The sequence below is a fragment of the Halyomorpha halys genome, unplaced genomic scaffold (genome assembly GCF_000696795.3).
Source record: "Halyomorpha halys isolate HHAL.00 unplaced genomic scaffold, Hhal_1.1 Scaffold396.1, whole genome shotgun sequence".
NCBI lineage: Eukaryota > Metazoa > Arthropoda > Insecta > Hemiptera > Pentatomidae > Halyomorpha > Halyomorpha halys.
In genome coordinates this window covers 457887-473232 of record NW_027111420.1, presented here as the reverse complement: position 1 = coordinate 473232, position 15346 = coordinate 457887, and the positions used below count along the sequence as shown (strand labels likewise).

The following is a 15346-nucleotide window of genomic DNA, read 5'->3' as shown; positions in this document are numbered from 1 at the left end:
CAATACAAATGTTTTTTGCTTAAACTATAAATAAATTGCGCTCCAAATTTGGCGCCCATAAGTAAACACTAATGATAGCTTATGGTTTATTATATAACTTAGGTATATTAAGTAGTTCTGCTTCTAATAACCAGATTGCATATATATAAATTCTAAATTTCATCAGAAGATTGAGATTTAAGGTGGCGAAGAAATAGTTGATGTTTGGAGAAAGTTAGGGAAGAGACATGTTTCCGTAATAGAAATTAGGAATTCCAAAAGGAGGAGTAAAGAACAATAAAGGATCTTTCTTACTTTTTTTTATGACCCCTTGTCGTTTCTGATTTACGGGGGCTTATTTAGAGTTAACCTAGGTCAACTTTTCCAACATTCCGTGGGACCGCCACAAAGTAAAAATCAACCTCTCCAGGTCGGATTCGGACCGGTGCCGCTGCAGTTCCGAGGATGCAAAGAGCGAAGCTCTCGACTTATGAGTTTAGAACTGGGAATATTGTTTAGTCATAAGTGGTTTCTCCTAACCCCTTAATTATGCCGCTATTTGTTTATTATACTAGCTACTCAGTTATCATTGATGGTACTTTATTCCAAATCTAATTAGTGACACCTATATTAAAACTTGTGCCTCGAACGTAAGAGATACAAGCCCTGTTCCCCTTAGAAAAGTTTCAATTACAATAATAAAATATATATGGTTTATTCTTGACTTGCAGTATGGTCAGCACCGTGCTCTAGCCCTCTGATTTATTCTCTCGTTAAATCTAAGTGCTTTTTATTTAATAGTCAAACTTCTATAAAATATTTTTATTCATTAAAATATATTTTTTGACACAGATTTTTTTTTTTATTAACATTCTTCTTTGATATTGTTTAGATAATTATAAATATAGGAAGTAAAATCTGAGATATTAGTTATTTTATTTATTCTATCATGTTCTCATCCATTAGAAAAAATAGAAAACGCCGTTGTCTATGAAGTCATTACGATAAAGATGCAGTGCTGGGATGGAGACAGATGAGTGATATCAAAAGGAATCGTGAGTGATAAGGAAGCATTGCTGAGCGCGGGCCGTTGGAAACCTGATGCTTTTCTCGTGTTGCCATTTTTCATCTCTTTAGAAATGAAGCTGCTTTGATGCAGAACTTCATTGTCCACTAGGAAACAAGCAAAACCATCTCGTTAGTACTCAAAATTACAGAAAGATTTTTTTTTTCATTACCTTTGAATCGTTTCATATCGTATCACATAATAACTGCAATGATAATGTTTTTTTCATTTGCTTGGCCGAATGTAATTAAAACACATCCTTTGAAAATATAAAACTGCCTTCAGATAGGAAGCTACTTTGATATAATTGTGCCATTTTTAATATTCATATGATTAAATTTGGTATGCTATAATTTGTTTCAATTCTAAACATTTTCTATGAATACATGAATGATTACGTCTAACTCATAATTATCCATGTGAATTATATGTTTTGAGTAACTGTTGGTCATTCTAAATATCAATCAGCAACTAACACATTTTCTTCCATTGTAAGATTACTTTGTGCAGATGTTTATAATTGTGGCATTCAGTCGTGAAACATGGTAATTAAAATGTTTTTAAATTGAATTTTTTTTTTTTTGCATAACTTTTTTTTAAAGGCTGATTTCATCAATTCTTGGAGCAATCTTGAGGAAATCTTTGTTTTCATTAAAGAATAATGTTGGTGTTAAGTTATAGTAAATGACCCCTGAGCCTCATTTCATAATTAAGCTCATATTAGTGTTTTAGTTTGTACTTGTATTATACTTCTTATATTATGTAATATTACCAGATCGCCCTGGTTCGCTTTATATGGTTATTATAACACTTTGGTATTTTTTTTTAAAGGTTAATGGGTGGAGTATTGCCACATACTAAAAAACACACCTAACTATTTTCATTGTAATAATTATGACAATTATAAATAACAAAGATCAATTATAATTTTTAAAAATAATAATATTTATGTGATCAAGAATGAAAAAGAAAAGAAAAAAAACAAAAAGAATTGATATTTTTAGAGAAAGAGAGAGAAATACTTTATTCATCTATGCTGCCCAAATACATCAGGTTGCTACATCACACAGCATACTAATCAATTCGTAATCAGACATATATAAATTACATATAATTACATGGTATAATAAAATAGAAAGAAAACAGTTTTTTTTTTCCCCTACAGTTATCAATAAAACAAATAATTGACTTATACTGAAGAAATAGATTTAGAAAAAGGAAGAGCAGAAATAAAATGATAATAATAAAAATAATTAAATAAAGAGTTTATACCAGGATATCTTGCATCAGCCTGGGCTTCAGTCTTCGCGATAAGGTTGGACTGCCTACATTGTAAGCCACTACATATCTTTACTGGTAGTAGATGGGAGTGGAATTTTATAAATAGTTTTTTGATGAAATCATTTGTCGATTCTACTTGTAGTTAGATAGTACATGGTACAATGCCACCAAATTTTACAATGTTGATTTGTAAGTTTTTAACTGGTATAATATCACTAATAGTTATCCTCATTATGAAACAAAAAGTATTAGAGCTTATATTTTGTTTTTTGTTACTTCAAATTTAGAACTAATGCCATTAGCTTCCAATATGAAACAGGGCCCAGGTTGAAGGTTAAACATTGTAATTAAAAAACATTTTAACATTGTAAAACTTTCCTTTTTTTAAGTAACATGTTTTGAGCCTCAATTAATGGATTTAATTTTATTAAATTTTAATTGAATGATATATCTTCCTGTCAGTTAATCCTCTTCTTTATAGAATATGTTCCTTATCAGTTCTTATATCCTGTTAATACTATATAAATATTTATCTTTATGACTTGTTTCATATCTATTCTTAAATAAATAATAAATGCATTATATCATAGGGTAGTAACTAATTTTTAATTCTAGGGACACTAGAAAAATAATAATTATGATTTTGCTATTTAAATACTTCAAAAATCTTGATTATTTGAAAAATTTTGCTTACAACTTCCTTTAATATCTCATTTTGCATTAATATACAGTGTCATTCATTTTGAGGTAATAACTTACATAGCTCTATACAGTAGCTCTTATTATTTATTTAAAAAATGATCATAGAAACTACATTATTGTTTTAACTATATATTTGACTTATTATTAAAAGTTACTGTAAATAAAATTTATTTGTAGTGTTATGTTATGGCATGCATTTGTATATATTGGGTTTTCTTTATTTGTTCCGTCATTACAAGGATAATTAATAGACACTTAATGGACTCTTTTGTTTCATATAATGAACACAATTAATATATGACATTCATACAACTAGAAATGCCTCTTTCAAACATTAGCCTATTCTAATAATGGCATATAACTGGAATTAAAATGAAAAAAAACTAGAAACCTGACTGAAACGCTATTAAGAAATAAGGTGTACATTACATTTTTATAATATTAGATGCAATGGTTTTTAAATTATTCATCACTTGTTGGTTTTTTAAATATATTTATTTAAGAATTCTTACAAAAAATTGTACTTATTTGTTATTTTGATGGAAATGGTCCATGATAGGAGGATTGGGAGGGTTAGTGGTGAGGAAGGAAGATCCTACTTCTCTCCCACAGTTATTAGCCTCATCACTTACCATGGCCAATTCACTGACACCTACTATGTCCCTTAATATTAATTTCCTTGTCTAGAAAGAGTTTTTTATATTATTGCATCTAACATTTTTTCCTAAAAATATATAGTTTTCATTTATTTATTTCTTCAGTTTACAAAAAACATATGTGTATGAACCTGAAAACATTAAATACATATTTTATGATCGTTTATTTATATTAATATTATAATGCCTATTATCATCCCCAATAATGAAATAATAATTTAATATTTTTAGTTAATTATTACTACTTTTTACTATAATTATGATAAATTATTTATTGAAATTTAGATATATGGTTGCTCTACTTAGTTGGGTTATGTAATGACATTAATATTAAAAAAAAAAAAAAAAGGTATTATAAATCTACATATTTAATTTTATATAAATATTTTTTCACAAAATTTATCTAGTGACTGATGTATTATTAATTATTATGTACTGAAGTATTTTTTTTATAATATTTTCTAAATATTTGTTATAGTATGGTTTCCTGCTGATACTTATACTGATATTGGAGATAACAGCAGCTGGAATGGCATACTTCTACAAAGATAAAGTGAGTAGAATCAATTTATATTATTAAAAATTCTGTTATATATCCATCTTTTCTTTTAGAAAGTTACTTGTCGAATAAAGAGTGTTGTTGGGAAGTACATACTTGTATTTTTTTTCGAATATTGATTACCATTATCATTACTTGTTTTTCAAAGAAAAAAGTTTGGTTGGGACACAAATAGATTGAAAAAAAAATTCTTAATTAGGTGTAGATATAAAATAAATAAATATAATTCTAAATTTGTTTGTATACTATTCCTTTTCAATTGTATGTTACTCTAAATGTTGTTGTTATCTCTTTCGAAACGTCGGCATAAAATAAATAAATATGGTTTTGTTTATTTATATTGTTCTTTGATGACCCCGACAAACTTCATCAAGAAAAAAAATTCTTATTTAAGATTGTTAAATATTTTGTGTCAAAATGCTCTAATGATTTGCTAAATAGATTCTATGTTGTACTCTATTTTGTCACATACAGAAAAGTAATGAAATTTTATTTATACATTATTTTTTTCGGTAATGAAATAGAAAAATTATTAAGATGGAATTACTGTTTTGAAATCTAACACCACTTACATTGAAGATACAGAAAGTCTCGATAGTTTTTTTACAATTATTTGTATATCATAACTTTGTGTTTATGGATTTATACATAAAGGAAGATATAATTTTATTACTAGATCCTATTTAAAATTTAATAATTTCAAAGATGCACTGTCTTACCTCACAATGGGTTCACCCAACTCCCAGCGCTCCGAGTCATATTAATTATCCAGCCCCTGATTCACATCCACCTCCATATCTCAACCACAATCCAACTGATAAAACCACTATCCTGTCATCCTTACTGTTGGATCTCCAAGAAACTATAAAACCACTAATCATCCTCTTAACTAGAATCTTCAGCGAAATTCCTTTTAACCTTCCTTCATGAGTGGATAGCCTCTAGCTATTCTTTTTGTGGAACACTAAGGGACTGAATAACCACTGTGACAAACTCGACATATTTCTCCATGACAAACCCATAGATATTGCCCTATTGAAAGGAACTCACTTCACTCAACATTCACATTTCTAGGTACATGATTACATTACTAACAGATCAGACCACCCAGACAACACTTCACAAACCGGATCTTGCATCTTTTCCTATTCCCTCATTCCTTCCACTCCAACTGACGCTATCCAATGAACGGATCCGTTTCACCTTGGACTACATCTGGACAAACGACTGACTTAGAATCCTCATACAAGATTGAAAAGACAGGAAACTGCTCGTCGATTCAGACTATAACAAAATTTACTTGACAAACGGTCTAAACTTCCAACTAATTACAAAAGATTCATTTATATGACTATAATAAGGCCTATCTGAACTTACAGAGTTGAGCTTTGAGGCTCTGAAATCCTTCTTAAAACCCTTAATGCTCCTAACTTTTTCATAAATCAAAATCTCCATGTTCCGTATGTTGCCGATTTGGCTGGAACCAGATACCAATCTTTCCATGATAAACTTCCTATCTACTCAAACCCACTTGTTTCTAAATTGGCTTCTCTTTCATTACCTGATAATTCCCCTAGACATCCAAAAAGAAGATGGCCTTGAAATATTATCTAGAAATGTTATTGGAGTTCTATCAATTGGTAGATTTTCCACATGTCTGTATCATGTCATTATGTAAATACCATCAAATTTACAAGTTACATATTTTTAATGTAGTTGTAAATATCAATAAATAAACTATATATAAAAAAAAAAAAAAGATGCTGTGTGATAAATGATTTTATTGAACCTTTGTTGAGAGAGAAGTACTTTTAATTTTGGTTATAGGGACAATCTTTTGAAATAAATTTGAGTTTTAGAATTATGAAATGATAAATATTTCTGCTATTGTTTCCATTGTGTTGTATTAGCTGGTCTTTTTTAAATTACTATGCTAATTGATTTATTTTTATTTATTTTTTTATTTTTTATTTAACTAAATCTTATTGTCTTTATAGGCAGAAGATGAAGTCAGAACACTGCTTAAAACCACTATCACTTCTTACTACTCACCAGATAACGCACAGGAGAATCCTCAGACCCAGTTCCTCAATCTTATCATGATTAAGGTATTTAAGAGTTTACATTATAATGTTAATTTTATAATATATTGTTAAATGTTTATAATATAATGATTTTTATAAAAATTAATAGCGTTGAAGACTACAGGGAAAAATTGAAGAATATAGCTTTCCTAAATGTTCAGGATTATTAAATTTACCTTGGAATCTTCAATTTTTCAAGAGCAATCTTCAGCCATTTAAACTCTTTTCTCTCCTATTTTCACTTTATCATCATTTCTGTTAGTAAAAATTCTATAAGAAACCATTCTTACTTATTAAAAAAAAATTATATATCATCTTTTTCCCCTGCAGTCTTCTAATTTAGTTTTTATATTTATTTATTTATTTTTGATGGGGGGAGGGTGATTTCTGTTATGGTACCATCTGATTTAACAGAGCAACTGATTACAGTTTAGTAATGTTCTAATGCTTAGTTGATTGACTGGTTAAATTAAAAAATGAATAATGAAATTCTTGATAATGGTAAAATACTAATTTTTGGTGGATCTATTTGCTTAACTCATTAGTACTATTGTCAGTTTTTATTAATCTTAAGGGAATTGTTTGTAAATAACTAATTGTATTTATAAAGTTCTATATTTTTTTCATAGTTTATAAAAATGTACATTTACATTTTTTCTAATGTTTCAGAAAATCTAGAAAGACTAGTAATATACATAATTTAATTTCTGAATGGATGTAGTTAAAAAAATTACTTTAGAAGTTTATTAGTTGACTATATATAATTAAAGGATAAGATGCTCCAGGTTGTGGTCTGAAAGATAATAAAAAATAGGAAAATACTATTTATTAAAAACTAACATTTTGTACCATGTAGCAGATCTTCATCTGTCTTAGATAAACAAAATACAAAAAGTGGTATAGTATGGTAGGACTATGACATATGAGGCATTGAGAACCTGATTGGACTATTCCATCATTTCCACAAAAATCAAGTATTTGAGAATAAAACTGATACGTTTTTAAAATCTTTCCCTTAATGAACCTAAAGAGGCAAAAACATAAACATTCAGTTACAAAGCTGGTTTAAAGTATGGTTTTGACAACAATTTTTATTTTATAAAATCTTTTATCTAAAGATTTTTTTCTGAAAAACATGACAGGTAGAATGATCCACTTGAGTTCTCAACACCCCATATGTAAAATTACTAGATATCTAGAAAATCTGTTTTATGTGATTTCTTATATCCTATCTTATAATCCTACCATACTTTATAATGTTTATTTAGTTAGCCATTATTTTTCTATGGTCTAAAGTTTGTTTTTATAAACAGTTTTTAAAAATTATTTCTGAGTTTCTTAGTAACCACTACTTCGATTGGATCAATTTATCCTTAAAATGATTATTGTATGTTAATTATTTGTATTTTATAATTAGCCTTTTTAATAAAGCATTATTTTATTCTGAAAATTAGAGTTTATTAGCTTTGATCGTTGATTTGAGACTATAAAATGTCTAACACAGTTGTTAACACAGAGACTATCAAATCTCCGTAAGCACTATCCACCATTAATATCAAGCTGAATCATTGCTTGTTTTTTTATCCTTAGAAATTATTTAGATTGAGATGTCACATGAAAAAACATTTTTGATAAATTTTTTATGCTATAATTGAAAAAATAAGTAAATTACTTAATATATATTTGAAATAAAAATTAACAGAGATGAAATTAATAAAAAAAATGTTATTCTTATATAGTTTTATATTTTTACAATGTGGGTTTAATAAGTTTAATAGCGCTAAAGAGAATTCTTTCCTCAATTCCTACACTCTGATTGATAGTTAATGATTTAAAGATGAATCCAACTAAAAAAAAGAAGCAAAAATAATGAAGTATAATTATAAATAAATAAATTTATAGGCCAAGATGTTAGCAACATATGGAAAAAAAAAATTCAATGAAGAAACCAATTCTTGATAAAAACCCCATGGATCGGCCAGTACACTGCAAAATTAATCTAGATATCTACAATTAATAATTTCCCAATAAATAGGGTTTAAAATTTGTTTTGAAGCATTTTGTAGTTATATCTATTATATATTGTATATCTAATCAAATTTTGTTTTTTTAAATTTTTTTAGATGCATTGTTGCGGAGTTGATAACTATGACGATTTTAAGGACTCACCACGTTTTAACCAGTCTGGTTATGTTGTCCCTCCAGCATGTTGTTTTTTTCAAGATATTAATGGTAACAAAACATTATTAGATCCGGATTGCCCAAAAAGTCCAAAACCAGAGAATTCATACTTCATGACGGTAAGATAAACAATATTTCATCTGTACAGTATAAAATGTGTCATTTATTCTATAAAACCTATAGCTTAAGAGGTGTTTATTTCTAAATATTAAGAATACAACTAAGGAATGCATATATTTTTTTAAATTGTATCGTTAAACAAAAACTCAATTATAATTTTTTTTTTCTCTGACTCCTTACTTACATATTAAGTATGAATAGAGCTTTGAGGCCCAACACATTATTTGCTGATAAATAAATTGTCTTTCTCAATAGAAGTAAATTAGGAAAATTTAATAAAACGTTTTATACTGACAAAATAAACAAGATTTAATACAGGAAATTAGAAAACAATAGGACTAATTAATATGCATAGGCCGAATAAGCTGAAAAAAAAGATTTACAATAAAATAAAATACACAGAAATAAAAAAAATATTTATAAGAAGCTTATTATTAAGAAAGTTGCTAATTTCAGTTATTGATTATATAATTTCTTAAAGAATAACTTGAGTATGTTCAAAATTATGTTATGAAATAGTTAAAAATGTTTGACATTATATTTTTTTTCAATTCTTTATGAAACCTTCTTAGTTATTTCTATTTAAATAAAATGATCTAGCATCATTAACATTTATTTTTATGGTTTACTTTATTTCATCTTTACTCAGAGGGAAAGTAAGAGGGAAATTTCCCTCCTCTCCCAAGTAAAAAGAATATTTTATTCATTATTCAACTTTTGGCCCAGGATAAATAATATTATTATTTATGTTTAAGGAAAACCCCTAATACTTCTTTCTTCCTTTATTTATATATTTTGGATGACTTTTCAGACAAATTGTCTTTTATCCTATCCTTCTTCATTATTTGATATCATATATCTCCCTCATTCCCAGGGATTTACGAACAGTCCAATAAGTAACTAGCTGACAAGTAGATTGAGAGTCTGCAATAAAAAGGACTATTGATTATTTATTTTATAGAGGGGACAAAACCTCAAGAATTAAGGAGATATAAGACATGAAGGTGGACAGGATAATAGTCAGTTTGTCCCTATGAAAATAGATAAATAAGAAAATTTTAATTCTTAGAATAATTTTGCATTATATCCTCCATATTTTTGCCTTAAACAGAAGAATCAGTTATATATCCTTGTTAGAATTATATTGTGCATTTTTTAAAATTTTCTTTTCCGTATTATGAAATTAAAAACTTAAAATATTTAGATTTAAATCCCACTTGACCCCGAATGATTTTCTTTCTTGACAATTATAGTTGACCTTAGTTAGGATTCTAAACTAATTTAGTTATTTATTAGACAATTTCTTGACCTGCTTCTGATTTATTTTATATTGATTAGAAGAAAGATATCAATGGACCACGGGAAGGGGTATTTTTCTATAGTTGAGAGGGAAACATTAAAATACTAGAAGGAATAGTTAGTGGTAATATGTTCCTTTGAATGATTTTAATCTAATTCTGGAAAATTGCAATTACTATTGGAATGAAAGAATTGGACTTTTGTTGGACTAGGATGAGAGGATCCTTCGGCTTGAGATTAAGATTTTTCAAGTTCATTATTATTCCTAAAATCAAAATGTAAGTGCAGTAAACTGTAGTTAAAAGATGTTTTTTATTTTTTAAGGTAGGGAGAGAGTGTAAGTTAAAGGAAGGAATTTTGTAAATTAAAGGAGGGAGACAAAAGGAGTTTGTGAAGGGATATTAATTTTTATTTTTTCGATTAAAAAAAATGTAGTAAGATAAAGAACTTCGAGAAGAATAAAATTGAAATTCAGTTGCACATTTTTTGCCTGATGCTCTTTGTAACTCGGTGTGGCATATCTTTGAAAATTATATTTTCAATCTTGACAAGATATATTCATATTATTCCATTTAATATTACACATTGTCATTTAGCGATTTTCTAATATCATTTCAGAAAGCACTTCTAACTAATTGATTAACTGTTAACTATTTTGTCTTAGTAATAGATCATAAATAGTAGAGAACAGAGAACCATGACTAATACAATACGATATGAAAAGAAAATTAAAGCAAGATGATAATACTTTTCAAGAGCTTATTAAAAGCTTTCAGTCAATTTAAAAATATTGAAACATGAACTGATTAATTGTTTGTTTTAATTATTCACTAGGAAATAACTTTAATCCTTGCACTTAAGAAAAATATATGAACTAAAAAACAACTATTGCAAGTATACTAAATATCTTTGACTGTATTAATATACCCAAAAAACTATTACTCCCAAAGCAAATTTAAAATTTAGTTGAGGTTATGTTAAAACATGTTTGAGTAATAATGTCATTGAGAGCTCTGTATCAATAAGAGGACAGATAGGTCTTCTAAACATGTTTGGTAAATTAAAAAAAAGTTTCTTGAATTGAGTTCAGTCTTTTTTGGAACACGCTTTCCTCTTCTCAGGGTAGAGGAGGGAGGATAAAAAATGTAGCTACTTCCTTACTGCACCAAACACTCAAAGTAACAAAACTATTGGAAAAAATATATATTGACAGAATCGAATTATTAATAAAAACATTATATATCTTGTTAAACAATAAAATACTATAATTCAAATGAAAAAAAAAATTAATCATCCTGTAGCTTGGTATCTGTTATAACGAAGTGCATAGTTTCTGTTGCTGCTGTAATAGGACATCTCGGCTGCTTCGACCTATTTCAGGGCGAGGGGCCTACATCCTTCTTACACTATTTAGTCAAGTGGTTGTGCTTCTGTTTTGCAGAAAATTTTTGTGCTATTTCTAATGTTATGTGTATTTATCTGAATAAATATACTATGATTAAAGTATTGTTTAAAATTCTAGCTTTATGACTAAAATATTTATCTTTATTGCATTATAATTACTGTTCAGCAATTATCTTATATAAAATCAAAACACCTTTCTACTTCTCTTCAACTTTGTATATTTTGTTTTTCTTAATCATACTATCTCTATTTTTATTATTTCTTAGTATACCTTCATATATGTTAATTCTTTTTTTTTCAATTAATTATCTCTAATGTCTCCTATTTTCTTTTACTATAATACCTTACCGTATATCTAGCCATGATTTTAATGGTTAAATCTCCCCACTCCTCTGCCTTCCTTTATTTTTTGGCTTACTTTGTAAATGAAAGGTTAGTATTGTGATTTTTTTGTTTATTTTCCTTTTTCTCGACCTTCGATTTTGGCCCTTCATACATTTACTCTTACAATATTTCCTTAATTTTTTCAGCCTTTTAGTTTTTGCTGTATTTGTTTTTATTTTTCTTGTGTCTATTATTTTATTTGATATTTATGTATCTACCATAGTTTATTTTATCTTTATATTTCATGTCATAATCTTACACTGTTTACAATATATTTTTTTATTACTTTTCAGGGATGTTATGAAACAATTATGCAGCAGATCAAGGATCATATGGATATTGTGATATACGTTGTTGTTGGCCTTGTAGTTATAGAGTTATTATCAACATTTTTAGCTTTCTGTCTTTGTAAGTCACTCCAACCGTTCAACAAATGAAAAAAAAATTGGAAACCATTCCACTGCAATGTGATAATTTAAATGGGACCAGAACTGCCATAGACTTACTTTTGAGTTCAAGGGCGCTCTGATCTTAATTAAAAATCAGCGCCTGATAAAAATGCCAAATGTTATGTACAAAATTTGTCTCTTTAATGTTTTGGTTTCTATTGCTGTAATTAAAAAAAAAATATGAACAACAAAATAATTTAAATATATTTTTTAATATAATAATTGATTAAAGATCAGTTTTTAGTTGATTCAAAAGTTTAATATATATGTTCATAAGGCATTTAGAAAAAGAGCCAAATGAGGCATTTTTATATATTTTTTATTTGTTTATATGAAGGCATTGAGATGATGTTCAACAGTTGTAAATATATTGAATGATGGATAAGTAAACAATTGTGAGATTTTTGAAAGGTTCAAAATTATATATATATAGACTTTTTTTTATAAGCTTCTGATAACAAGGTGTATTTATGTTTTACTGTATTATAGAGAGATTGCACAGTATTTAATTATTATTTCTTGTTTTAATCTAGTGCCTTTGTTTTATTTTATTATTATTATTAAATATTTTTTGAAGTTTAAATGTACATATTAAACCTAATACTTCTATGTATGTATAGTTGAATTAAACCAGATCCAGAAAATGTATATACAAATATAATGCAAAACTACAATTGATGTATTTACCTTACAATAAAAAACAAATAGTTATTATATTTATTGTTTATTTCATTCCCTTGATCCACATCAAGTTTAGAATAAGATATTAATACATGAAGTACAATAAAAGAAATAACCAATTAAGATTCTATATTAATTAATTCATTAATTTTTATTTTATTTATAGGTTTTTTTTTTTTTACAAAATAATGAACAAAAATTGGAAATAAACTTTCCTTTTGAAAGTCTGTTATATAAAACAGAGATCATCAAAGCAGTGGGTATTAGTCTTGGAGGTTAATATTATATAATTAAGGGTCGATTGGAATGAATTAATAGAAATGCTATCCAGTCAAAAATTTATTTATTTGGCGCAGTGTGTAATACTATTTGTAATTACAACCTAATAAGTAAATAGGATACAGGATTAAGATTCTTGTTAATAATTCAACTGTGAATAAATTGTAGATGAATATTTATATTTTCCTAACATAGCTAAAGCGTATATTGTAGAATTTCTTCTTTTTAAGTGCATTACCAAGCTCGAATATAGTTGAATCTGGCTTCAGTCATATTAATTCTATCTCAACAAAGATGAGAATTTAATAAGTTGTTAAGTTTTAATGAGATTCATGATTAAAGCTAACTAATTGAAGCAAAACATGCTAATATTGTCAAATATCATCAAGTATATCCCTCCCATTGATTTAGAAACAATAAAATAAATTATTTAAGAAACATGTAAGTTTTATTTTCTTTCTTAATATTTGTTTATTGAGAAAATTAAGAGAGTTGGAAAATTTTTAGAGTAGTGTTTAATGAACAAACCTTTTGTTTTCCTCATTAATTTTGAATCTTTTCAGTTTAGTAAGTGCACTTTATCATGTATACGTAATGTGTATGAAGCAGACTGATATAAGCTGGAACTAATCTGTAGAAAACAGTAGGACACAGCTAGTAATATTTATGTGAATGTTAACTACAAAACTCTTATCCTTTTTATATTACACAGTGAACTGATCTAAAGGGTGTATATTAGCTTGTAGAGTATTAGGACAAAACTAACTGGCTTTTTGGTTTAAATGTTTAGGTTTATTAAACCATTTCCATACAGATATATAAATAAATACACTAATAAATTCATTCACTGCATTGAATGTATGATATTTGATATAAAAATCGAAATTTTTTACAATTTAACACTTTATCTCCACAGTTAAAATTTATAAAAGTATAAGGGATGTACAATTATTCATTCATAGTAAATAATAACTAATTGATAACACCCTTAAATAAATACAATTGAAAAATTACACATAATTTTAACTCTGATCAATAAAACAAAAAAGAAAAAACATGATAAAATGACAATTGACAATGTCAAATTAATAGTTAAACTATTACATTGAAACAACTAAACTGTTAAAAAGTTTAATTTATCATAAATGATAATATTTTATTATCTAATTTATTTAATAATTATATTATTTACAGTCTATAAACATATTTTTACAAGCTGCTTGTATTTATTTCTTCATTACAAGCTCTTATGGCCTCATTAAACACATTAAAAGCCTAAGTTTATTAGTATGTGAAAATGGCCAATTTTTCAATATAAAATCAATTTACAACTTAGAACTTAAATCAGAATTTAATTCTTATATTATTTGAAGTTTCTAAAATATTTTTATTATAAACACACTCATCTAAAAGTAGAATTACTTCATAATTGCTAAGGTCAAATAATAAGATATTTTAAATAACAATATTTTATTTTTATATTGATATTTCACACATTATCTCCACAGCCTATTAAGTTAATGAGCATATAAACAATGTACAATTACTCATTCATAGTAAATGATAATTTATTAAGAACACGCTTAAATGAATACCGTTGAAAAACAACTACAAAACCACAATTTAGAATGTTAAAATAATAGTTCGACTAACAGTCAAAAGATAGCAGCACAAATCAAGAAATGTAAAAAATAGTAGTTCCAATAAGCGCCGCAAGAGGCCAGCACCAACCAGACAGCCGTTTCCATAGCCTAATATAGTCTAAAAATATTTATATTAATAGTTCAATAAACTGCCGAAAGATAGCAGCACAAATCAAGAAAGGTAAAAAATAGTAGTTCCAATAAGCGCCGCAAGAGGCCAGCACCATCCAAGCAACCATTTCCGAAGTCGAAATCCAGCAGGAAAATTTTATTTTATAACAGGATAGTAGGAGCGTAAAGGAGCTCAACAATTCCGTCAAGGCTCGATACTGCAGGTGCGGTTTGATTGAGCTCCTGCGACTTGCTACTATCCTGTTATAAAATAAAATTTTCCTGCTGGATTTCGACTTCGGAAATGGTTGCTTGGATGGTGCTGGCCTCTTGCGGCGCTTATTGGAACTACTATTTTTTACCTTTCTTGATTTGTGCTGCTATCTTTCGGCAGTTTATTGAACTATTAATATAAATATTTTTAGACTATATTAGGCTATGGAAACGGCTGTCTGGTTGGTGCTGGCC

General features: G+C 27.3%; 1 protein-coding gene across 1 annotated transcript in view; it reads left to right on the top strand.

Annotated features, from left to right (window-relative positions):
* Positions 1-12881, top strand: part of LOC106682216 (tetraspanin-1) — a 153384-nt gene extending 140503 nt beyond the window's left edge. The window contains exons 5-8 of the mRNA XM_014422951.3: positions 4163-4237; positions 6241-6351; positions 8451-8627; positions 12009-12881. Of these exons, the coding sequence (XP_014278437.1) occupies positions 4163-4237; positions 6241-6351; positions 8451-8627; positions 12009-12152 (507 nt within the window). The 3' untranslated portion in view covers positions 12153-12881. The remainder of the gene's footprint in view (positions 1-4162; positions 4238-6240; positions 6352-8450; positions 8628-12008) is intronic.
* The last annotated feature ends 2465 nt before the right edge of the window (positions 12882-15346 follow it).